The sequence below is a fragment of the Ranitomeya variabilis genome, chromosome 4 (assembly GCF_051348905.1).
Source record: "Ranitomeya variabilis isolate aRanVar5 chromosome 4, aRanVar5.hap1, whole genome shotgun sequence".
Classification (NCBI taxonomy): domain Eukaryota; kingdom Metazoa; phylum Chordata; class Amphibia; order Anura; family Dendrobatidae; genus Ranitomeya; species Ranitomeya variabilis.
The window spans coordinates 589,332,396-589,360,365 of record NC_135235.1 but is presented as its reverse complement, the minus strand read 5'-3'; the positions used below and the strand labels follow the sequence as shown (position 1 = coordinate 589,360,365).

At 43.6% G+C, this 27,970-nt stretch overlaps 1 protein-coding gene across 5 annotated transcripts in view; it reads left to right on the top strand.

The window, feature by feature from the left end:
- The window catches only part of CASS4 (Cas scaffold protein family member 4), a 93,067-nt gene that overhangs the window by 52,636 nt on the left and 12,461 nt on the right, over positions 1-27,970 (top strand). For 3 of the 5 annotated variants that reach the window (XM_077253154.1, XM_077253155.1, XM_077253157.1), the window contains exon 2: positions 27,021-27,446. In XM_077253154.1, coding sequence (XP_077109269.1) covers positions 27,021-27,446 — 426 coding nt within the window. Of the gene's footprint in view, positions 1-6,030; positions 6,121-6,888; positions 6,997-27,020; positions 27,447-27,970 lie in introns of those variants that run through there. The other 2 variants (XM_077253152.1, XM_077253156.1) reach the window with 2 other exon arrangements.

Sequence of the window (27,970 nt, the reverse complement as noted above, 5' to 3'; positions counted from 1 at the left end):
CCTGACTAGGGCAGAGTGAAGCACAGAGTACGGCAAAGCACATCTCACACATCAGACCTTCTCTTCCATATTAGGGCAGGTTCACACTTGGCAGATTTTGCTGCGGATTTTTCCGCAGCAGATTTTGAAAAACCGCATTGCAAAAACCGCTGCGGTTTTCACTGCGGATTTTCCTGCGTTTTCATCTGCGGATTCCTCTGCGGGTTTTCAACAGCACTTTCCTATTGGTGCATGTTGAAAACCACTGCGGAATCCGCAGAAAGAAGTGACATGCTCCTTCTTTTTTTCCGCAGCAATTCCGCACGGTTTTTAAAGGGATTTTCCACAATGTGGGCACAGCGGTTTTTGTTTTCCATAGGGTAACATTGTACTGTACCCTGCATGGAAAACTGCTGCGGATCCGCAGCAAAAAACGCAAAGTGTGAACATAGCCTTACTGGCAGGCGACAATCCTCTATCTATAGTAACGCACCCCGGAACGGAGGGGGTGACAACTTTATTATTGCACACCTGTATATGGTAGTCACCACTCACCTTTATGTTTGTTTATTCGGGATAATTATAAGGGTCTGACATCTCCCCTGGCCCTGTGCATGGGGTAGTAGCAAACAGTGGTGGAAGTTCTTGTGTAGTGGGCAGGTTGTTCTAAAATGTTCGCCCCGCAGCTACACTTTTTGGTCTGGGGGGAAGGTGTCAAGTCTTTTTGTCAAACCTAATTGCATTATTAGAAGAAACCGTAAACATGGAGGACACAGGAAATACTGTTTTTCATGGCTTTAAGCCCCCTCCTCCATAGGCACTTAGCTTTCTAGAGTTCTGATTGGCCCGCTGATTAGGTACACAGTTAGATAAATGCCATAAAAACCACTGCAGACGGTGCCACAGTCAGTCCGCTGCTTGACCACACATCTATCTTCAGTCTTGAATCTTCTTTGGATCGGTCATGATGGTTGGTTATCAGCTTTCCCCAATACATATAAAATATATTAATAGGATTTCTATGGGAGTGTGATTATTTTTGCAATCGAACCCCTGCAGTACATAGAAGTTCTTATTGGAGGAGAAGAGCAATAATGCAGTATAAAGAACATGGATCCAAATTGTCCAATGCGGAACAGATATGGGCTGAGGATGACAGAAGATGGAGCAAGGTGCTGACTGTGTGGGGTGATTAGGTATATGTCCCCCTATGTGTAGCTCATACACTAGGTGCACAGAAATATTGGGAGGCTCCTCTTACTCATTGAATTCGGGTATTTCGCTCAGTCCTATTGCCCCCCGCTATATCACATCCAGCCCCTCACCATGTCGTCTGTCTTTACTGACATGGCTGGTGGTACAGAGCTCCCTGATACCAGCCCGGTCCTGTACTATGTGTAACACGTCAGCTCATGACATTTCTTCCCTCCTAAATATTCCCCCATCACCTGTGAGTGATATTACTGAGAAGTGGAAGGAACCGCAGCAACTTGGCCACAAAGTGGAGAACACGTAACATTACAGAGCAGGGTCACCGAGTGCTGAGGAGCAGGGAAGTCACCAATGCCCTGCTGACTCCATAACTGTCCAAACTTCTACTGGTATCAACATCAGCACAAAAACTGCCCCGCTTCATGACGGAGCAGTTATGTGCAATCACCAAGCACAATGCCAAGCATCATATGAAATGAATCTTAGTGATGAGCGAGTATACTCGTTACTAGAGATTGAGTATTTTTTAGTGCTCGGAGATTTAGTTTTCATCACTGCAGCTGAATGATTTACAGCTGTTAGCCAGCTTGATTACATGTGGGGATTCCCTAGCAACCAGGCAACCCTCACATGTACTTATGCTGGCTAACAGCTGTAAATCATTCAGCTGCGGCAAGAAAAACTAAAACTCCGAGCACTAAAAAATACTCGGAGGACCCCTGAGCGTGATCAGGAAATCTGGAGTAACGAGTATATTCGCTCATCACTAGAAATGATATAAAGCTGTCACCGGACTGTGGGGCAGTGGGAACACATTCTGTTCAGTGACGGATCTCACTTCTCTATCTGGCATCTGATGGACGATTCTGGGTTTGACGAGTACCAGGAGAATCTTACCTGACTGCATTCTGTCAGCTAAATAGTTTGGTGGAGGAGAGCTAATGATATGGATTGGTTTTTCAAGGCCTCTTAGTTTCAGTGAAGGGGAATGTTAATGCTTATAAGGCAAGTGAAGCTTCCAACTTTAAGGGAACAGTTTGGGAAGGCCCTTTTCTGCTCCCCATGACTGTGCCACCCACAGTGAGAAAGCAAAGTCCATAAAGACATGGTTGGGTGAAGTTTGGTGGGAAGAACATGAGAGTTTGACCCAATCCAACACCTGTTGAAAAGACCTATAATCGAGATTGTGAGCCCGGCCTCTCATCCAACATCAGGGTCTGATCGCACAAATATTCTTCTGGATGAAAGGGCAAAAATATAAAAATCTTCTACAAATCCTTCCCAGAAGAGAGGAAGCTGTTATACCTGCAAAGGGACCAACTCCGTATTAATGGCTGTGGATATAGAATGGGAGGCCTTAAAGCTCCGGTACGTGTAATGTGGAGGGGGCTCAATACATTTGTCCTTATAGTGTACATTGGTAAAGAATAATCATGTTGGAAAATCTGTAATTCAGTTTTCTCTCCTGACTCCCAAATACATGCATTATTTGCCTGCATGCATGTGTTTTCAATGGGGAGAGACACCTTTGGCGGGCGCCAACACATGCACAGCCCATACACATCAGTTGACCAGTCTTCACCGAAAATGGCTGGTGCAACCAACTTTAACTTTTCCACTAAGTTTGGAAGCCTTTACTTACAGGCACTGGTTATTTTTTCCTAACAGTCATTCTTGAACCCTTAGGCCACGTTCCCACGATGAGCTTCTGGTGAGTTTTTGATGTTGCAGAATTTCTTCTGGTTACTTGCATTTTTTATTTTGCTTTTTTACATGCGTTTTTATCGCGTTTTTGATGCTGTGTTTTTTTGTCTCTCATGTTTTAAATAAAGCTGCGTCGTTTTTGATACTTCCTGTTATTTGGTTTTGATAAAACTTTATTCATACAGTCATGTGCGGATTACATGCATTTTTACACGGCGGAAACGCTCTACAAATGCATGTGTGGTTTTTTTTACCTGCAGATTTTCTGCAAGCCTATTGGAAAATCTGCACAGAAAGCTCAGCGTACCCACAAGGGAAATTGTCAGGTTACGGATTTGAAACGCACGTCGCAGGTCAGTTTACACTTAGTTAAAAAAATAAATATCACAGTGGGCAGAAGATTTCCAGAAATCCCATCCACTTTGCTATAACTGCAGTACACTGCATTTCTGGAACAGCGATAATACGGAGCATCAAAAAGTTATCGTGGGCGAACAGCCTCACTGTTGGAGCTTGCAATCTAATATAGTCCTGTTGCTATAATTGTGTACATTAATCAGACAGTCCTAAGATGGAAATATGTTAGATTTACTGGGTTATGAGATGGCGGATTGAAGGAATTGAAATATGTCATGGCAACAAATCAAGCATGACAGCACATCCGATATGCACAGTAGCGTAGCTACCGGGGGGGGGGGGGGGGGCAGAGGGGGCCATCGCCTCGGGCCCGGTGCTCAGAGGGGGTCCACCTGGAGCTACGCTACTGTAACTGAATCGATCTCCCTGCTCTGCCGCCCGCTATGGGGCCCCTGAGCAGTAGTGCCAGTAGTGGGCCCCCGCCCATCACCGCACTGATGAGGGAAGGAGCGCTGCGCTGCGCTCCTTCTCCCATCATCCCCCTGTCAGCGTCACCGACGCCGACAGTGGGCGCGATGACGTCACCACCCGGCGCCCGCTGTCAGAAGATAAGCGGGAGGTCGGAGCACTGCTGGCACAAGGAGGAAGAGAGGTGAGTATTGTTTTTTTTCTGGGGGCTGCCTTATACTTCAGGATCTGCCTATAGGGGGGCTGCCTTATACTTTAGGATCTGCCTATAAGGGTGCTGCCTTAAACTTCAGGATCTGCCTACGGGGGGCTGCCTTATACTTCAGGATCTGCCTATAGCGGGGCTGCCTTATACTTCAGGATCTGCCTATAGGGGGCTGCCTTATACTTCAGGATCTGCCTACGGGGGGCTGCCTTATACTTCAGGATCTGCCTATAGCGGGGCTGCCTTATACTTCAGGATCTGCCTATAGGGGGCTGCCTTATACTTCAGGATCTGCCTATGGGGGGCTGCCTTATACTTCAGGATCTGCCTATATGGGTGCTGCCTTATACTTCAGAATCTGCCTATGGGGGTACTGCCTTTTACTACAGGGTCTGCCTATGGGGTGTTGCCTTTTACTAGAGTTTGCCTATGGGGTGCTGCCTTATACTTACAGGGTCTGCCTATGGGGTGCTGCCTTTTACTTCAGAATCTGCCTATGGGGTGCTGCCTTATACTACAGGGTCTGCCTATGGGGTGCTGTCTTATACTACAGGGTCTACCTATTGGGGTGCTGTCTTATACTACAGGGTCTGCCTATGGGGATGCTGTCTTGTGCTATAGAGTCTGCCTATGGGTGCTGCCTTGTGCTATAGAGTAGGCCTATGGGGAGTGCATTATACTATATGGAGTCCTATGGGGAGTGCATTATACTATATGGAGTCCTATGGGGAGTGCATTATACTATATGGAGGCTTATGGGGAGTGCATTATACTATATGGAGACCTATGGGGAGTGCATTATACTATATTTAGGATGATCTGGTGCATTATACTATATGGATGCCTGTTGTGAATTCTGTTTTTGGGCTCCCTCTGGTGGCTGCAGATGGTACTGGGTGACTTGCGTTCCCTACGGTCTCTGGCATCCACCTGTTCCATCAGGAAGTGGGAGTTCCTATTTAACCTGGCTTCTCTGTCATTCCCTCGCCGGCTATCAATGTATCAGTGTGTCTCTGTTACCTTTGCTACCTGCTCCTAAAGCCTACAGGACAAGCTAAGTCTGGATTTCCCTGTTTCATGTTTGCTTTCATGTTTTTAGTCCAGCTTGCAGATATGTAAATCTCTGCTGCTGGTTGCTCTAGTGGGCTGAAATTACCACTCATGTACCATGAGTTGGCAAATGAGTTCAAGTAATTTCAGGATGGTATTTTGAAGGGTTTTAAGCTGACCGCGCAGTTCACCTTTTGTATCCTCTGCTATCTAGCTTTAGCGGGCCTCATTTTGCTGAATCTGTTTTCATAACTACGTTTGTGCCTTCCTCTCATTTCACCGTCATTACATGTGGGGGGCTGCTATTTCTGTGGGAATATTTCTCTGGAGGCAAGAGAGGTCTGTGATTCTTCTGATAGGGGAAGCTAGATCTCCGGCTGGCGCGAGACGTCTAGAGCCCCCCCAGGAACGTTCCCCGGCTGCTGCTAGTTGTGTGTTGAGGTTCAGGATCGCGGTCAGCTCAGGTTCCATCACCCTAGAGCTCGTCCTGTTTTTGCCCGTGTTCTTTTGTTAATTCCCTGCCATTGGGAACATGACAGATGCCATCTAGTGGGCCATCATACAGTGTGGAGATTACAGTGAAGGGGCCATCATAGAGTGTTGGAGCCATCAAACAGCTTGGGGGCTACTAAGGGGTCAGTATACTGTATGGATGGTACTATGCAGTGAGGGGGCATTATACTGTATAGGGGAGCTGTACAGGGGGGAGACTCGGGACATTATTGAATGTAAAGTGGGCACTTCTTGTTATAGGGGATCTCAGGTTACTGTGACTATCAAAGGGGCACACAGGACAATATTACTTTCTAGGGAGCAATATGTGGACACTGTTTTGTAGGGCACTTGCACCCGGCATTACTATATTATAGAGGGGTGCTTTAGAATTTAGAAGGCACAGAGAACCACACAGCAGGTGCAGTAATAGGGACACATACGGCAGCAGAGGCTCAGTATTGGGGGTATCAGCAGGATGAGGAGTTTGTGCAGGTTGGGAATAGATGGTGATGGGGCTGGAATATGAGAAGTGAAATGTGTCTTTGTTGTATTCTCTGCAGATGAGTCCTGGCTGGAAGAAGTTGTCATGTCGTTCTGCGCCAGATGGAAAAGACGTGAAAAGTGAACGATTCCATCAGAGAACATCAGCGGTAAGTCATTATCTGTAACTGTGCTGTAATCTATGTTCTGTAGGACTGGTATCTACCACTGACCATATGGCGGTAATATCAATAGTGGTCTTTATATAGAGATTATCTTCAGTAATAGCGCTGTCATCTGCTGAGGTTTTTCTCTACTATTAGGGCGCATCACCGAATTGTAATGAAGATTACCTGGTTAGGGGCCCACTCAGAAGCTTCGCCCCCCCCCCCCCCCCCCGAACCAAAACCCTAGCTACGCCTCTGGACATGCAGTTTATTCTCAGCGCGTTTCGACATTCTCAGACTTATTCAGGAGAACCATAAGGATTGAAGGAATTCATTCTTACATAATATTCTAGATCAGTTTTCCCCAACCAACTTGTGGCCCTTCAGCTCAGAGGTAGACATATCATTGGTGCAACCTGTAGCACAGGGGCCCAAGAGGTAAGGGGGCCACATCCATCTCCAAAGCAGGTGGGATTGTGCATTATGATGAGCTATTGGATTGCAAAGGGCCCATGTATTGTTCTTGCACATGGGCCTCTTATGTTTGTGTCCACCATTGCTTCCACCGTTATATTCTGGGAGTTGTAGTTGGCCACGTTTAGCAGTCATAGGCTACCTAGGATTGCAATGCTGTGCAGCTATATATATATGGCATTGTGTGTCCACAGGCAGGGCCTTTCATCTACATTATAAAGCAGGGTCCTGGGCCAATCGCTGGCGGTGGGAGGGGGGATGCTGGAACTCTATCCCATTCATCTCTGAGTGAGTCTCAGTCAGGACAAAGCTGCAGCTCCAAACACTTCCCACAACCTCACACTGGATACTATTACCTCCCCTGGCATGGACTACTAAACCCCTGGGCAGAAGATGAAGGTTACAGTAAGTGCTGAACTTTCTGATTCATAGCGACATCAATGATTAATATCCTGGGGCCGCTAGAAAAAAAGGAACAAACAATAATCAGGATGGGGGTCTAATAGTTTGGGAGAATTTTTCCTTTAAGGCGGCAGAATTGCATGCAAAGAAAGTTTATTTTATTGACTTTTGTGCATTGTAACATTATTTTTATATATATTTTTTGCAAATATTTACATTTGTACTTTAAATATTGTTTTTAGAAGTTTTTACTTAAGTAATTTTTTTATGATGATGGCTTTTTTTACATTTACGTGACTCTTATTATTTATATATCTTATTTATTGTATTTATTATTATTTGGACTTTTGAAGCAATATCCATGTTGATTTATTTTCTTCCTCTATAGTCTATATTTCCAAGTATATCCTGACAGTCAGAGCATCCTGAGAGTTGTAGTTGCCTAACGGCCAGAGTCGCAGGTTACAGATTGATGATATATCAGTATCAGGTTGAAATGATATGAACCCGAGCATTGATACACGAATGTTGCATTGTGTATTCAGTACGGTCACTATAGTAAGACCAGACCAGAAGGTTTGGTATAGGTTTTTTGGGAAAATTAGAACAACGGAAAAATTGGCACCAAGAATTAAGAAACAAATTTCCACTGGTTGCAATAATTATATTGTCACTATAGTGCAACTTTGTATCATCCACTTCAGTCTATTGCTACAAGGTGACTTGTAATGGCAAAGGGGTCCCTAAGGTACTTTGCCCCTATAACAGGGTAGCAGTACTATAAAAAGTATGTAAAATTTGGATGTGAATTTACATAGGGATCAAGTTTTCCTTATGCTTCTTTTTTTTTTTTTTTTTGTATATTTGCATTGCATGGTGCTGGCAAAGAAGGGTTAAAACAGATGGACTCGATCCCAAGTTCAATTTTCCTGCGAGAGAAATGTGCTTTTTTTTTTTCTTTCTTTTCGGTTGCACAATGTTTGAAAATGAAGATTTCAGATTTTTGTAAAAAAAATAAAATAAAAGGGAAAAGGTCATTTCAATACTTTATTTATGCAAGTGAAGCAGAAAGATCTTTATATTTAGAGGGGAGGAATGAGAGCGGTGACACATGCAGCTAGTTCCTGGAGGAACTGCCACATACCTGACTGGTGAGTACAAAGGCTGACTCAGTGGAGGGTGACGGTGCCACTGGGCACACTGAATAAATGTCACCGGCCAGCATAATGCATTTTTATATCCTCTGAGCAGTCGGGCTCGCAATCAAAAACTAATGCGTGGCAGTGACGTGTTCTGGTATATCTATGAATAATACCTGTAGGATAATCGTCACCCTCTATGCGTTTCTAAATGAGTTCTTCATTGTGTTTTGGAGAAGATGGTACAGTGGCCCTTTAAATGGTCACATGTTTTGTGTCAGGCGTACTCTATAACAAAACATGTGTCACCCATGTACAGCTGTCATATTTAAAGGGCCGTGGTTTAGATCAGATGATCTCACTCTCCTTGTGTCCAACCAGGTGGACGTGCAAAGTCTGCACAACAGGAAACCATTACTAGATGATTAGATGAAGAAATTTCCTTTTTTTTCCCCATGTTGTCCGAGTGCGGGTTGCAATATGAGTTCAAGGCATGACTGAGGATGGCAGGACCTTCATAAGGTGGAGTGATTTTTGTATGACTGATATCACCATAAGGGTTAATTCACATGATCTACCGTATATTAGTCCTATTACGGCCACAATTTTCGACCCGATCACAGGTTCGTTGACCTGAATTCTCATGATCATATCCACTCATGGTCTGGTCAGTAGACCAAAATGAGATCCATCTGCTCAGAATGGCTGCCAAAGAGGTTTATGGGAGCAGAATAGTAAGGCTTTGGACTTTATTGACCTGGCAGTGGGGATGTTGTGTTGGGGGGCTTCACAGGTTTGACAACTGGCAATGGAGTATTGTTGGGACAAGGGCTGACAACCAGTTTAGTACATGATTAGAGCATTAATATGGTAATGGCATCTATGCACTATGTATAGATTGGAAATGATCTGCACTTTGGGTGCTCCAGGAGGTCCATGCATGGTGACTTCTTGGAAGAAGTAGTCACAATCACTACGGTATATGGAGCGCAGAATGAGGTACAAGCGTTGCAGCCCTGAGGAACTGGCAATAAGTGTCTGTGTATAATGATTTTAAGGGGTTGGCAATGGGACTGCAATGTCAATACATGGTGCTATGGAGCTGATACTGGATTGTAAGAGGAGGCCAATAATGTTTTTGTACATTGTGGCCAGATGAAAACGCTTTTGTGTGTCCTAGGCCAATATGATAATATTAGGAATTCACAAATAACCTAATTGAGGCAGGAGCACTTGATGGCCTCATACTTCTGTTCGCGGCTCTTCATACTTAATGATCATCGGTTCTCATTTTCTCAATACTTTTAGCTCTGTTTTCCGGCACTTAATAGTGAAGTCCCTTCCCAAAGTATGAGGAAACCTCCACAATCCTTTCAATTGATCTCTGTGATCTTTAGGAGGGCTTCCTGGTCACCCCTGGGGCACCATAAATTGGGGCAGAAAGCTATTGTTTCTGACAGAAGCACGAGTCGTCCGCCTGCATAAAGTTTTAAGAACATAGTTCCTATAAAGGAAAATCGAGTGACAACCCACATATCCTCACTGACTGATCCTACAGATGCATTTCAGCTTTCCTACTGTCCTGGAAGGACAAAACATGGTTTGGTGGCAGTTTAGATTTTAGGAAATGTTCTTATGGCTCCTAGTACTTAAAATTGTGATAAAAACTGATACTGCATTTCTTGGTTTTTGTTTTTTTTCCCCTTATATAAATGGGTTTGGCCATCTAATTTCTATGGGGGCCCAAGACAATTCTCTATCCGACATGTCCAATTTCGGACAGTTGATGTTTTGTGCTCTACAGCTGAGCTGCCACCAGAGATGTTTCACAGAAGCTATCTCAAAGTGAGCACTCCTGGGTATGGGAGATTCGGATGTGAGCTTATGTGCCAACCAAATGAACGGTCTGTGGAACCCATTCTTTGGCTGATACCCATCTGAAGTGTATGGGGGGCTTTAGTCATCACACTGCAGAGATAAAGGTGACACCAGAGCTGTTAATGGCTACTCTGGTTGAGTGATGTTCCAATCTGTCCTGTGATGACCTCAGGTGACCAAGACTAGTTGCCACCAGCTTCTACAAGGGATTTGGGGGAAGGGAAAGGGTGAAGTGACTTCTGAAACAAAATGCCTTTATGACCTAAATGAGCTAATACTCTGTACAATGCATCTCCAAACATCCGGATATAAAAGCAATGAGGGCACATTGCAACAATTTTGGTAGGATCAGTCAACAATCTAATATCTATGAGGCCTATGGGACAGATCAGGAATCTAATATCTATGAGGCCTATGGGACAGATCAGGGATGCATCGATCTCAGAACCCGGAATTTTCCCCAAAAGACCAGTTTCAAAAGTCACGATAATTCATAGTCTAATAAGTATGAACTATAATGTCCAGACCAGAGGTGGGTTTCAACACCCTCATAGGCATATATACTGAACAAAAATATCAACGCAACACTATTGTTTTTGCTCCCATTTTTCGCGAGCTGAACTCAAAAGATCTAAGACTTTTTCTCTGTACACAAAAGGCCTTTTTCTCTCAAACGTTGTTCACAAATGTGTCTAAATCAGTGTTAGTGAGCTCTTCTCCTTTGCTGAGATAATCCATCCACCTCCCAGGCGTGGCATATCCAGATTCTGAGTAGACAGCATGACTATTGCTCAGGTGTGCCTTAGGGTGGCCACAATAAAAGGCCACTCAAAAAATGTGTAATTTACAGTATTGGGAAGGTGTGGGAGTAAGAGGGGGTCAGAAAACCAGCCAGTATCTGGGGTGACCACCATTTGCCTCACACATCTCCTTCACATACAGTTGATCAGGTTGTTGATGGCGGCCTCTGCAATGTTGGTCCACTCCCCGTCAATGGCTGTGTGAAGTTGCTTGATAACGGCAGGAACTTGAACACACAGTCCTATAAAGCGATCTAGAGCATCCCAAACATGCTTCCAATGCTAGACTTCGCACAGCCATTGAAGAGGAGTGGACCATACCAGCACACATAGCTGGTTGCTATGGTTTACACCTGGTCAAAATTAATGGTTCTCTGGTTGCTGTGGGCTACAAATTGTGTTAGTTGCTATTGGTAAGTGATCACTAATGACTGGTTGCTATGTATTACAGAACCTGGATACTGATATATTACTATGGACATCTGCCTCCCATTAATCAGTGTTACCAATGTTATGCAGCAGGATGCGGCACATTTGTTAATATGGAGGCCTCCTCCTCTTCCTTATTAACTTTGCATTGGTGGCTGCAGCACTCAGGGCTTGGGGTCATGGAGAGATGGCCACATTCATATGCAGATGGCCACTCTTGTAGATAGGGAATCTTCTATTGTTCCCCTCCATGTGGGGGCTGACTGGTGGTGATGGTGCTGATTACCATCTCAAACACAGATGTTCTACTTCCTCTCCCAGGACTCCATAAAAAAGTATAAAAATCTTTTTTTTCAGGAGAAAGCTGAATGACAACCAATATGGCTGCCACATTCAAATGTATGGACATGAGGGCAAAAAAATCTGGGAGAAATTTACTGCTTCAGATGTAATGGCTGCCATATTCTGGATCCAAAAGTAGTTTGTTGTTGTTGTTTATGTAATAGGGCTAGTTTGACCCCAATATATATTAGACAAACGTCGGCCGAACCCACCAATATTCACTGACAGGACACAGGAGCACTTGGCAGAGTCCGTGCCCCTCTCTCCATGGGAGAATCGGATGAGATAGCTGCCAGCCAATCGATTGTTTGCCCAACAGCCATCTATTATGTGTGGAGGCCGACTGCTACCACTCCCAATTTCTCCATACACAGGAAGGCTTGGCCAAGCACACCTGTGGTCTCTGAGGTAGTACACAGCATTACCTGATAATGTAGTAGGTATTATACAAGTATTTCAGAAGATTACAGAATCTACCTACACAGATTACACTGTATGCCGAGGTAGGACTCCCATCTTTAATGCACCCCCCACTCTTACTAAATACGACATTTTAATGCTCCTAATGTAAATACAGATGTAGTACTCTTTTAGCTTTTCAAATGGTACTACTTTATTAACTTAGAACGTAATCTGACAACATATAGATTGCTATATTAGTACATGATCAAAAACAATATTAGTACATGAATATAGCAGCAGAACCATCATTAGTATATGAATACATCACCAAAACAATCATCAGTACATTAATACAGCACCAGAACCATTATCAGTACAGGGATTCATCACTGTAACAATAATCAGTACATTGGTACAGCACCAGAACTACCATTAGTACAGGACTACAGAAACAAGCTTTGTACAGTGATTAATTTTAATTTCTGGTCATATGTCCTTAAGGCCAGTCTCACACGTCCAGATAATTCCGGTACCGGAGTTATCCGTGTCCGTGTGCTCACGTAGGCCATCCATGTGGGATCCGTGTGATGTCCGTGAGTATGTTTTTAAGGTCCATGTGCTGTCCGTGTATTGCAACAATTTTTACAATTTTAACCCTATGACAGGAAAAACGCACATGGACAGCACACGGATGGCACACGGACAGCATCCGTGTGCGGTACGTGTTTTACACGGACCCATTGACTTTAATGGGTCCGTGTGATCCGTGCGCTCCCACGAACACGGACATGTCTCCGTGTTTTGCAAACGGACACACGGTCCGCAAAAAATCACTGACATCTGCAGAGACACATTGATTTTAATGTGTCTACGTGTGTCAGTGTCTCCGGTACGTGAGAAAACTGTCACCACACGTACCAGAGCCACTGACGTGTGAAACAGGCCTAAAGGTGATGCTGAAAGTTGTTGTTACCGGCTATCCTCAGACTGAGGAGAACCACAATACTGTTTAGATTCAGTCAGTATCGCAAATAAATATTTACATCCAGGTTGACCTCTGATTTGGAGTCATTCTTATCCCTTTCTTTTCTATCTTGACCAGATGCCATAAAGAATTTTCAAATCCACTGCTTGTCTTTGCAGACTTTCCTCTTCACCAACCTTATTTTGCACATGACAACATGGTCCCCTTAAATATGTTGTCATTATTGTGCCCCCTGAATTAAAATATCGGCCCATGCTGTGCCCTTAAATAAACAATTGCACCTCACTGTGCTCCCTGCAGAAAGTATGCCTCCACACAATCTATCCTATATATTATTTTCAGCACACTTTCCCCCCTTGTGAATTACAACCGCCATTCTGTCCCTTCTTATGAGCTACACCCGCCACCCTTTATGAACTATAACAGCCATGCTTTGCCTCTATTTTTAACTATAACCACCACACTGTCCACCTTTATAAGCTATAGCTGCCATGCTGTCTCCCTTTATGAACTATAACTACCACTATCTTCTCCTATAAAATATTGCCTCAAGACTGTCCTCCCTTATTAACTACAACCGCCATACTGTTTGTGCTACTGAACTATAACAGCAGCACCGTTTGCTCTCATGAACTATATCGGCTACTCTGTACGCCCTTATGAACGCAGATACCCATCGTACTATACCCAGTTATGATCTACACTACACCACCCTCTCCTATAAATTTGCCTCAACACCATGTTCCCTTATGAACTGTTTTCTCTACTTTCTTCCCACTTCAAATTGTCTTTTCTCCAGTTTCCCCTCATACTATCGCTATCTCCATGTTGCCCCTCCTCAACACTGCCCATCTTCAGTGTCGTCCCATATTGCCCCTTCTTCATACTTTGCCCTCAAACAGCCCCCCATGCTGCTGTTTCTCCATACTGTGACCCCCAGTTCACAATGCCCCTGCTCTATATTGTTCATCCTCTTCACAATTTCTCCCCCCCCATACTCTCCTTCCATACTGTGCCTTAACAATAATAAAAGTCCCTTGAATCTTCGACTCCATATGGATAATTTATCATTGCCATTGTTTTTGCTGCAGTACTGTAGCAATGTCAGCAGTGTGATGATGTGACAGCATCATGGCGCGGCATATAGGATAGGGAGATTACTACGCTCCTCTACTCCTGCGGTGTCGAGGCTCATACCTACTATTGAATTCGCATCTTACATACACAGATAATACTGAATGCAGAAATCAGTTAAGCAGGGTAGGCAAACAGTTCGGAACCTGCCAACCCCCCCAACCTTGAGTTTGTCAAACTTTGGTCTAATGTATAAGGGGGGGGGGACTTTTACATTTTAGCAAGCTAGCACCCTCCAAATGCTACCTTCCCCTGTAATGATACTGTAGGACTACAAATACACCACCATATACCCAAATAGAATACATATGGCTTGTCAAAAACAGATCTTCCCTTTACATTTTCGTGCCTGTATCTTACAAGTCTTCTCTCGTCCAATCAGGCTGCAGCTTTTATAACTCGTTAGGTTTTAATTTAGCAAATTGCGGGCAGATTAAGTCATTTTACAGATGTAAATCTTTGTAGGGAGAGTAGTGACTGTGCATGACAATGAGATTAAATGATAATTAATGAGAACAAATGCTCAGTAATGAGGCAGGGTGTAGGGACCGGGCCTGGGGTAGTCACCAGCACAAAGTCACTGATTGTTACATTTCATCAGGCCCGGAGGGCTGTGTGACCTGCTGAGTCCTAGGTGTTCATTATGCCGCGGACACATGTTTTCCACAAAGAGAATGTAATTACAGCTAATCGTGCCGTTCTATTAATCAGCTCAGATTCATGGCTAACTATATGGATACCAGTGGAGGAAATGGAATTTTGTGAGTTCCAAAGCAAAATCTCCAACAGGTCCCCCAACGATCACAGCCTGGTCTTTAATGGTATTGGTCTTTTTCAAATGAGTCAAAGTGACCTCTTGGGACCTCAAATCCGGCACCCGCTATAGTTACAGCCCTGCTGGCTACACATGGAATAAATGTGGAGAAAACGGTGATCTCTCCCCTGGCATGGGCACCCCGGGCATTTTTAGGGTCTGAAAACCCGCTCTGACCCAAGACTGCTCACAGCTGAGGGTTTGGTACAGCTAGATTCTAGACAAAGCTCTGAGATACTGTGACAATCTTGAACTCCAGCCTGATACATATAAGGCCGGCGTGACACTCAGCGTAAGACAATACGGTCCGTTTTTTACGGCCGTAATACGGAGAAATGTTCCCAAAGAGTGATCCGTAGGCAGGGTGTGTCAGCGTATTTTGCGCATGGCATCCTCCGTATGTAATCCGTATGGCATCCGTACTGCGATATTTTCTCGCAGGCTTGCAAAACCGACATCTAATGGATTTATGTGCTCAAATGTTCGGGAAAACATATATACAGTGTATATATATATATATATATATATATATATATATATATATATATATATATATATATATATATATATATATATGTCATTAAGACACATATATATATTCTGTATTTATATTTAATTCAGCGCGATATCTGTGAAAAGCCGGTAATTCAATTGCCGGCTTTTAATTTCTCCTTCACAAACCCGACATGATATGAGACATGGTTTACATGCAGTAAACCATCTCATATCCCCCTTTTTTTTGCATATTCCACACTACTAATGTTAGTAGTGTGTATGTGCAAAATTTGGGCACTGTAGCTTGTAAAATAAAGGGTTAAATGGCGGAAAAAATTGGCGTGGGCTCCCGCGCAATTTTCTCCACCAGAGTGGTAAAGCCAGTGATTGAGGGCAGATATTAATAGCCAGGAGAGGGTCCATGGTTATTGCCCCCCCCTGGCTACAAACATCTGCCCCCAGCCACCCCAGAAAAGGCACATCTGGAAGATGCGCCTATTCTGGCACTTGGCCACTCTCTTCCCACTCCCGTGTAGCGGTGGGATATGGGGTAATGAAGGGTTAATGCCACCTTGCTATTGTAAGATGACATTAAGCCAGATTAATAATGGAGAGGCGTCAATTATGACACCTATCCATTATTAATCCAATTGTCTGAAAGGGTTAAAAAAACACACACACATTATTAAAAAGTATTTTAATGAAATAAACACACAGGTTGTTTTAGTATTTTATTGCTCTCTCAATCCAGCTGAAGACCCTCGCTTGACAAAATAATAAACCCACAATATACATACCTTCTGATTAACTGTCACGTCCCACGAGGTAATCCATCTGAAGGGGTTAAAATATTTTACAAGCAGGAGCCCTGCTAATACAGCTGTGCTCGTGCTTGTAAGCCCCGGCGAATGAAGGAAATGTAGGTCAATGACCTATAGTTACCTTCAGTCGCGGTGAGGCGCCCTCTGCTGGATGTCCTCATGAACTGCAGCCTGGGAACTTTTTCCCACGCTCGAGCTCATATGAGGACAACCTGCAGGGGGCGCCTCACCACGACTGAAGGTAACTATAGGTCATTGACCTACATTTCCTTCATTCGCCGGGGCTTACAAGCACGAGCACAGCTGTATTAGCAGGGCTCCTGCTTGTAAAATATTTTAACCCCTTCAGATGGATTACCTCGTGGAACGTGACGGTTCATCAGAGGGTATGTATATTGTGGGTTTATTATTTTCCCAAGCGAGGGTCTTCAGCTGGATTGAGAGAGCAATAAAATACTAAAACAACCTGTGTGTTTATTTCATTAAAATACTTTGCAATATTGTGTGTGTGTTTTTTAACCCTTTCAGACAATTGGATTAATAATGGATAGGTGTCATAATTGACGCCTCTCCATTATTAATCTGGCTTAATGTCACCTTACAATAGCAAGGTGGCATTAACCCTTCATTACCCCATATCCCACCGCTACACGGGAGTGGGAAGAGAGTGGCCAAGTGCCAGAATAGGCGCATCTTCCAGATGTGCCTTTTCTGGGGTGGCTGGGGGCAGATGTTTGTAGCCAGGGGGGGGGGCCAATAACCATGGACCCTCTCCTGGCTATTAATATCTGCCCTCAGTCACTGGCTTTACCACTCTGGCGGTGAAAATTGCGCGGGAGCCCACGCCAATTTTTTCCGCCATTTAACCCTTTATTTTACAAGCTACAGCGCCCAAATTTTGCACATACACACTACTAACATTAGTAGTGTGGAATATGCACAAAAAAGGGGGATATGAGATGGTTTACTGTATGTAAACCATGTCTCATATCATGTCGGGTTTGGGAAGGAGAAATGAAAAGCCGGCAATTGAATTACCGGCTTTTCACTAACACCGCTGCGTATTTCTCGCAAGTCACACTGCTGGTCCGCGTGTAATCCGTATTTTTCTCGCCCCCATAGACTTTCATTGGCGTTTTTTTGCGCAATACGCTGACAAACGCAGCATGCTGCGATTTTGTACGGCCGTAGAAAGCCGTATAATACTGAACCGTAATATACGGCTGATAGGAGCAGACCCATTGAGAATAATTGTGCCGTTTGTTTGGCGAGTTTTACGGACGTATTTTCTGCGCTCTTACGTCCGTAAAACTCGCTAGTGTGACTCCAGCCTAAATCGCACTGATACAATGTAACAAACGATCAGGACCGGAAAGAGACTCTGCTGCTGACCTGTTTAGCTCCAAGAGGATTGTATAACCTGGATGCAAACGTAACAAACTGATTTCAACTAGATCTGTTTTTTTTAACTTTGAAGTCTATGGAAAACGGATCCATTCATTAGCCATCCATTTTATTTTTTCATTTGAAATGGATCCATTTTTTCCTCTTACTGGATCAGTTTCAAATGGAAGAAAACTGATGGCAAATTAATGAATCCGTTTTTCCATAGACTTCAATGCTAAAAAAAAACAGATCTAGTTGAAATCAGTTTTTTTTTTTTAGCTGGACAAAAAGGTTGCGTCTGCTGTTCTGATGGATGATTACTGGACATGTGAACATAGCCTCAGACCGTTGATGGGTTCGTCCGACCTTAATCCAGTGTGTATGGTCAGGTGAACAGTGGCTATCCTCTGCCCAGGAGTGGTGGACAAATCCCCCCCTTTTATTTCATACCATAGACACGTTTTCAGTTTCTGGTTATGACACGTTTTGCAGCTGTGGGGCGCAGAGTCAGGATCTGTGGGACGCTCTGACTGTGGGATTCTCAGGCTGAGCGGAGTTCCACACAAGACCCCGGGAACTTAATATTTGTGGTAAGAGGACACAGGAAGTAGCCGGAATTCTTCCCAGCCTCGGATTCCTGTGAGAGCCGGGATATTTACACAAACACATGTTTTACCACTCGCCATCTGATGATCCCCCCCAGCAGAAGCAAGAATTTTAATTTTTTATATATTTTTGGTAGTGGAGAATGCTTTTTTTTTTTTTTTTTTAGGAAAAGGAGAATTGCACATAAATAAGGTATATGGGAAAGTATATGGGAAGGAAAACAAAACAAAACACATAATCAGGTTCCTTGCATCGTGTTCTCATACACTTTATGCAGTTAATAGCCCTCTGTGTCTGTACTGCTACATACTTAGGCAGTTAACTGGTTCATGCAGCTTTACATGAACACCCGAGCCTTACACTATGGCTGGTCCAAATAACTAAAGCAATTGTTACCATCCACCTCTCGTGTCTCCCCTTTTCCTCATAGTTTGTAAGCTTGCGAGCAGGGCCCTCATTCCTCCTGGTATCTATTTTGAACTGTGATTTCTGTTATGCTGTAATGTCTATTGTCTGTACAAGTCCCCTCTATAATGTAAAGCGCTGCGGAATATGTTGGCGCTATATAAATAAAAATTATTATTATTATTATATTAAGGATCAAAAACAATATGGTGATAAACGTATGATCGCTGGCAGTGGTCACGCATGCACAATACTGCTCCATTCACTGACTATAGGACAGGCAGAGATCTGAGCACTGTGGTTGGCCAGCTCCACCAGTCCCAGAGTCAGTACTTCACCCGCACAACCACCGCTCCGCTCGAATAAAGGACACAGCCTCCCACACTTGTATTGATGGGGCATCAACAATCAGACATTTACAATCCATGAACTTCGGAGAATCCCCAAAGCCTTTGAGGAAGTCATGGTGACCAAAAAACAAGAACCATATTAAAGGATTTTGAGTATTTGACCTAGATTTATGGCATCTTGGTCCCCAAAATTAGGTCACAGTCGTCCTCCAATGTGTTCTTAAAAGTGAATAAATTATTAAAGGGCATCTGTCAGTAGGATCAGCCCTACTAAGACGTTTACATGAACTTGTAGGTCATAGGAAGCTGAATAAAATGACACCTTGATATCTGCGATCTGTTGTCTTATTCCAGAGAAATTAACAAAAATGTGGATATGTAAATTAGCTGTCCTGCCCATAGATCTTAACAGCTATTTTACATATTAAGAAAAATGTGGATTTTTCGTCAATAATACATCAGATTGCAGATATCAAGGTATAATATTACTCAACTTTTTATGACCTACATGTCCATTTAGGTGGCTTAGGAGTGTTGATCCTACTGACAGGTTCCCTTTAAAAGTGGAGTTGCCCTTTTAAATCATTCTGGCGATAAACTGATACTTGACAGTCTATGGCTCCTCTGCTGACAGTGCTGGTAACATAACCAGATCCCTTCTTGACATTTCCACTATGTCCCGGGGTGACCATTTCCATGGCCGGCACATGGGTTGTCACTTATACGAAATGGATATAACTCGGTATCTCTAGACTTAAAGGGCCGATGTCTCAGAACCTATTTTTATTATTGATTTCTTTTAGCACATCCATTTTTTTTTCTTTACGGAAACCAAACGGGGAAAGTCTTATTATTGGTGGAGTTACCGTTTAAGGAGGAGGCTGAGGTAAAAATCCCAGTGTTGTGTTATGTCAGGCTACACTTACAGTTTATGTATAAGACTAAACCATTTCTCTGACACGTCCAGAAGAATGTGACCCCGGGCCACAACAAGCAGGGGATGTTTAGATTGCAGAGGATTCTGGGATGGGACAGCCCCCCTGCTTACCCTCTTTGTGGGTACAGGCAGAGGGTCTCTCCCCACCATACTTGTGCCTAGCTCCCTCTTTGTAGTCCTGTCCTTTTATGTTTTCTTCAGCACAGTTTTCTATGGCGGCAGGCCATTGTATTCCTGCTCTGTTTACTGGAGGACAGGCGGAAAGTTTCCAAACTTTCCTTATATTTCTTGGATCTGTGAAGTCTTAAGGCGGACTGGAGGAATTCAGAGAAAACCATCTGCCCGAGCGGAAAGAGATATGGAGAAATTATTAATGGCTGCCTGACAACTACTGTAGGCAACATCAAAGCCCCAGCAGGTTGTCAGTCAGGTTTATTGGACAGACTGATCATGTAGGACTTGAGTATGCCAGCTCTGCAGACAGTATCACACATGATGGGCTTAGATACACAGCTCTGTGGACTATCACACATGATGGGCTTAGATACACAGCTCTGCAGACAGTATCACACATGATGGGCTTAGATACACAGCTCTGTGGGCTATCACACATGATGGGCTTAGATACACAGCTCTGTGGACTATCACACATGATGGGCTTAGATACACAGCTCTGCAGACAGTATCACACATGATGGGCTTAGATACACAGCTCTGTAGACTATCACACATGATAGGCTTAGGTACACAGCTCTGCATACAGTATCACACATGATGGGCTTAGATACACAGCTCTGCAGACAGTATCACACATAATGGGCTTAGATACACAGCTCTGCAGACAGTATCACACATAATAGGCTTAGATACACAGCTCTGCAGACAGTATCACACATGATGGGCTTAGAAAAACATCTTCAGACAGTATCACACATAATAGGCTTAGACACACAGCTCTGCAGACAGTATCACACATGATGGGCTTAAGGTACCTTCACACTAAACGACTTTCCAACGATAACGACAACGATCCGTGACGTTGCAGCGTCCTGGATAGCGATATCGTTTAGTTTGACACGCAGCAGCGATCTGGATCCTGCTGTGATATCGCTGGTCGTTGAACAAAGTTCAGAACTTTATTTGGTCGTCCGATCGGCGTGTATCGTCGTGTTTGACAGCAAAAGCAACGATGCCAGCAATGTTTTACAATGGTAACCAGGGTAAATATCGGGTTACTAAGCGCGGTGCCGCGCTTAGTAACCCGATATTTACCCTGGTTACCATTGTAAATGTAAAAAAACAAACACTACATACTCACCTTCTGATGTCTGTCACGTCCCCCGGCGTCCGCGCTGCTGCTCAGAGCTTCCTGCACCGTGTGTGTCAGTGCCGGCTGGAAAGCAAAGCACAGCGGTGACGTCACCGCTCTGCTTTAGGGCCGGCGCTTACACAGTGCAGGGAAGCGGACGCCGGGGGACGCGAATGTAAGTATGTAGTGTTTGTTTTTTTACATTTACACTGGTAACCAGGGTAAACATCGGGTTACTAAGCGCGGCCCTGCGCTTAGCAACCCAATGTTTACCCTGGTTACCCGGGGACTTCGGCATCGTTGGTCGCTGGAGAGCGGTCTGTGTGACAGCTCTCCAGCGATCAAACAGCGACGCTGCAGCGATCGGCATCGTTGTCGATATCGCTGCAGTGTCGCTTAGTGTGAAGGTACCTTTAGATACACAGCTCTGCAGACAGTATCACACATAATGGGCTTAGATACACAGCTCTGCAGACAGTATCACATATAATAGGCTTAGACACACAGTTCTGCTGACAGTATCGCACATGATGGGCTTAGATACACAGCTCTGCAGACAGTATCACACATAATTGGCTTAGATACACAGCTCTGCAGACAGTATCACATATAATAGGCTTAGGTACACAGTTCTGCTGACAGTATCACACATGATGGGCTTAGATACATGGCTCTGCAGACTATCACACACGGCTCTGCAGACTCACACATGATGGGCTTAGATACACGGCTCTGCAGACTGTATCACATAATAGGCTTAGGTACACAGCTCTGCAGACAGTATCACACATGATGGGCTTAGATACACGTCTCTGTAGACTATCACAAATGATAGGCTTAGATACACAGCTCTGCAGACAGTATCACATATAATAGGCTTAGATACACAGCTCTGCGGACAGTATTACACGCTAGGCTTAGATACACAGCTCTGCAGACAGTATCACACATGATAGGCTAAGATACACAGCTCTGCGGACAGTATCATACATAATAGGCTTAGATACATAGCTCTGCAGACAGTATCATACATAATAGGCTTAGATACATAGCTCTGCAGACAGTATCATGCATAATAGGCTTAGATACACAGCTCTTGAGACAGTATTACACATGATAGGCTTAGATACCCAGCTCTGTGAACAATATTACACATGATGGACTTCGATACACAGCTTTGCAAACAGAACTACACATGATTGGACTTAGCTACACAGCTTGCACACAGTATTAGACATAACAGGCTTAGATACACAGCTCTGCAGACCGTATTACACATGATAGGTTTAGATACGCCTGCTTGGCAGATATTAGTTTGCGTGATAAGCTTAGATAAGCAGCTCCGCAGGCAATATTACACTTGATAGACTTAGATATACAGCTTTGCAGATAGTTTAACATATTAGCAGATTATTCATTCCGTTTGGCAAGCAGTATTTGGCTTAGATACACTGGAAAAGCGAATAATCACACATTCTTTTTGAAATATAGTGGTTTACCAAGAAGTCGATGACATAACAGTAGCACACATGAGAGGCTTGGATACAGCAGTCCAGGTGATAGTATCCCTCAAGATAGGGTTAGATGCGCTGCTGAGACTGTATCACACATTATAAGCTTAGATACACAGGCCAGGCACCCCTTAATCCTGGATAATATTTTCTGATGACATTGAGTAACATTACATGCTGGGGGTTGTAGTTGTCAGTTCTTATAGTGTGGGTGTCAGGGCAGTGCCCAGCACAGCGAGGGTCCTGCCAGTCATCACATCGGTGGCACTGTTGCTGTATGTGACAGCTGCGGCTATGGGACCTGTGCTGGCCCTGTGGCCTCTATGAAAGGCTCATTGTTCTCCCTGGGATGCACACACCATGTTATCAGCTGAGCTGACATGTCCATGTCCCTTTAAACCAGCTGCTCCTTCCAGCAAATGCTCAGGATATAAATACTCAGGCTCCAGTTACCTTCCGCGTGTCCGAAAACAACTTTCATTTTATTTTTGCTTTTGGTGACAGGAAGACGTCAACTGCCCAAATAGGAATTTATCAGCGGACTTTTATTAATGGCAGAGGAACAGTTTGCAGCAAGTCCAAAACTTTTTCCCAGCCGAATCCTGATAACGGGGAACAACAGATTGCAATTACCAATACTATAAAATTGAGAGGAGAATGTAGGGGTACTGTCCCTTTAATTAGCCCCTTTAATAAATGCAAAGTGCCCCCATTAAATGGAACACCCCAAACTGTCAACAAAAAGAAATGGGGGCTGTCAAAACAGCAGAATTATGGGACAAAAGATCTAATATTCTGTGAAGGATGTGCAGGATGTTATAGGATTCTTACCATTTCTACAGACAATTTTTCCAAAAATATAATTACAGAATTGCTGCAGAGATCATATTCTAATAAAATTGCTCTTTCCCTTGGTATAAAAGCTAGATAAGTCACTCTACTACAGTGGTAGCATCTTTCTATCATTAATCCACTTCTTTTACTAATTATAAGATAATATGGTAAGTCTTTCACAGCAGGCTGTAAAACGACATGGTCAGACTTTACTACTATACTGACCCCTAGTGGACAATATGAAAAATGCCAAATGTAATCACTATTTAATCTGCATATCATTTGTATTATCTCCCAGCTGCACTGTACTAAAGAGAGGAAAAGTCCAACCAACATCTAGTAATTAATATTTCTAGTATTTATCCCAGCACAGGGCCCTCTAGGGGCTTGTGGTTGTCACTGCAGGTGAGTGAGATTTGAAGATGACAATTCTTGCGTAACCTTTGAGATGGGATTGCTTTCCTCCCCATCTGTTAATAATTATTCATCTCTTCAGTGCATGAGACTGGTTTCAGTAGGATGCTCACGTGTGTCCACGCATTGTATGTCTGCTTTCATTTATCTTACCCTTTGGTCATGGAATTCATGGTTGGGGTCTTCCTATATTAATAACATAAGGCCATATCTTTGTTATATTCTTATTCCTGCAGTGAGCTGTAACATATTCCTCTAGCGGTTATGTCAATGATTCTAGAAGTGAGTTTACCAAGAAAGAGGTGGGGGAAGGGGTTCGGGTTATAGCAGGGATTCAGGTTTTTTTTTTTTTAATTCTCAGCACTATCTTTGCATTCTGAGACATCCATGATGAAAGGATAAAGTCAGATTACGCTAAAAGTCTATTCTGTGCACAAAGTGAGCAACTCCACGTACAACTGTTAATCAGCAATAAGGATTCATTTCATTTTTGTAATAGGTCTTTATCAAATTCTTTAATTTTATATTAAATGTACCTGCCTTTTCCTAAGCTAATTGTCACTCCCTCTAAGCAATGTATTTTATATGTGCTGCTACTTTAAGAGCAGGAATATAATTACGGTACTGTAATACTGCTCCCTATGTACAAGAATATAATTACTATAATACTGCTCCTATGTACAGGAATATAACTACTATAATACTGCTCCTATGTACAAGAACATCACTACTATAATACTGCCCCCTATGTACAAGAATATAATTACTATAATACTGCCCCCTATGTACAAGAATATAATTACTATAATACTGCTCCTATGTACAGGAATATAACTACTATAATACTGCTCCTATGTGCAAGAATATAACTACTATAATACTGCTCCTATGTACAAAAATATAACTACTATAATACTGCTCTTATGTACAAAAATATAACTACTATAATACTGCCCCTATGTACAAGAATATAACTACGCTAATACTGCTCCTATGTACAAGAATATAACTACTATAATACTGCCCCCTATGTACAAGAATATAACTACTATAATGCTGCCCCATGTACAAGAATATAACTACTATAATACTGCCCCCTATGTGCAGGAATATAAATATTATAATACTGTCCACTATGTACAATATAACTACTATAATACTGCCCGTATGTACAAGAACATAACTACTATAATACAGCCCCTATGTACAAGAATATAACTACTATAATACTGCCCCTATGTACAAGTATATAACTACTATAATACTGCCTCCTATGTACAAGAATATAACTACTATAATACTGCCTCCTATGTACAAGAATATAACTACTATAATACTGCCTCTTATGTACAAGAATATAACTACTATAATACTGCCCCTATGTACAAGTATATAACTACTATAATACTGCCCCTATGTACCAGAATATAACTACTATAATACTGCTCCTATGTACAAGTATATAACTACTATAATACTGCCCGTGCCCGTATGTACAAGTGTATAACTACTTTAATATTGCCTCTTTTATATATACAAATATCTACTATAATACTGCTATCTAGTGATATAAATGTGAATATAAATTATGGTTGTTAAAGGGGAAAACCATGATGGAAAAACAATAAAAGAAGGCATACTCTCTATTAGGGCTGTCCCACACGTCCAGATAATTCCGGTACCGGACAAAATCGGTACCGGAGTTATCCGTGTCCGTGTGCCCGTGAGCTCACGTAGGCCATACGTGCGGCACACGTGTGCCGCCCATGTGGCGAGTGGGTACCACACGGAGCGTGCAGGAGACAGCGCTAAAGTTTAGCGCTGTCCCCTGCATCGTGCTGAAGCCGCGATTCATATCTTCTGTGCAGCAGCGTTTGCTGCATAGAAGATGTGAATAATAGTGTTTAAATGAAAGATCTATCTGTCCGCCGCCCTCCCACCCCCTGTGCGCCCCCCGCTGTTCTGAAAATACTCACCCGCGTCCCTCGTTGGCTGTCGCTCCTTCCTGGTCTGGCCGCGGCTTCCACTGTATGCGGTCACGTGGGGCCGCTCATTTACAGTCATGAATAGGCGGCTCCACCTCCCATAGGGACGGAGCCGACTATTCATGATTGTAAATGAGCGGCCCCACGTGACCGCATACAGTAGAAGCCGCGGCCAGACCAGGAAGCAGCGACAGCCAACGTGGGAGCGGGTGAGTATTTTCTGAACAGCGGGGGGGCGCACAGGGGGTGGGGGGGGGCGCACAGGGGGTGGGGGGGCGGCGGACAGATAGATCTTTCATTTAAACACTATTATTCATATCTTCTATGCAGCAAACGCTGCTGCACAGATGATATGAATAGCGGCTTCAGCACCAGTGGGGGGGACAGCGCTTACTGTAGCGCTGTCTCCTGCACGCCACAGGGACCGCACACGGAGAACGTCCGTGTGAGGTCCGTGTTTTACACGGACCCATTGACTTTAATGGGTCCGTGTAATACGTGCGCTCCCACGAACACTGACATGTCTCCGTGTTTGGCACACGGAGACACGGTCCGCAAAAAATCAATGACATCTGCACAGATGCATTGATTTTAATGGGTCTACGTGTGTCAGTGGCTCCGGTACGTGAGGAAACTGTCACCTCACGTACCAGAGACACTGACGTGTGAAACCGGCCTTAGACTCCACTACCTGCTCTAGCAGCAACGATGTCACTGACCACAAGTGATCTGAATGCCGTGATTGCTAATTGGCAGCAGTGGTCAGGTAACTAGTGGTCAGTGAAGTCATCGCTTTTGGTTCAGTAGGCAGCGGAGTCCAGGGGTGAGTATGCCTTCTTTTATTATTTTATCATCAAGACTTGATGCTGTTAAATTTAAAAACAGAGCAAAGAACTATATTATAATAAGTTTGGGACTAAATATTTTCTGGTCCACTGTGGTTTACAGTCACACATGCAGGACGAGCAATAGTAGGCTCAAAAGACTGCTGACCTTTTGTACTACCTTATAATAAGATATGTCCTAATCTTCATGTCTTCTTTGCTTTTAGAACATGTTGGCCAAAGCACTGTATGACAACAAGGCAGAATGCCCGGATGAGCTGGCCTTCCGAAAGGGTGACATCCTGACCGTGCTAGATCAGAATATCTTGGGTAGCGAGGGCTGGTGGAGGTGCTACCTACATGGACGACAAGGTCTTGCTCCGGCCAACCGGTTACAACTGTTGACCATACCCCAGAATGAGTCCCCAGTAGCACAGTTAAACTATAACTCCCTGGGCAGGCAACAATCTTCTCAGAACATCTACCAAGTGCCTACCGCACCCAAGACTGAGGTGGCATCCATGTACGAGAGGATGGAAAACCTATACATCACTCCGGAGACACAGAAGCCTATATCTGGGGACATCTATCAGACTCCTACTTGTTCTCCTGCTCAAGTCTTCTATGAAAGGACGAACAGCTCCTCCAGCCAGGTAAATAATCATCAAGAACATGAGGATTCCCAGTCACTAGAAGTTAGTTACCCCTATTCTGTTCAGTCTCAGTATCGTTTTTTTTTTCTTTTAAATTTGGCCAACTGATATAACCACCCTGGAAATTTGCATTCACAGATTTTTCTATTTTTACCATTTCAGTTTGTGAAGGTTCTTTCTCAGAACCCTCCCCTCCCCCCATAAAAGTATGTAGGAATTGTGCAATTTCCTACAAATGTATAGAGCAGGGACTGGAGATATGTTTGAAGTTGTATGTAAGTGTGTTCTCTTCTCCCCAACATTTTAAAAACAGTGAGAGAACCCTTAATAAATCAACAGAGCAGTATCGGTAATCAGACGGTCATGCTGTTGACATGCTTTAAAATTGTGATGATCATTATAAAGAGTTCTTTTCAACAACTGTATGGAGAATTTCACAGAAGTCATTATCTTAAAGGGAATCTGTCAGTAAGATCAAGCCTCCTAAGCCGTCTATTTGGGCATGCAGGTTATAGAAAGTTGAA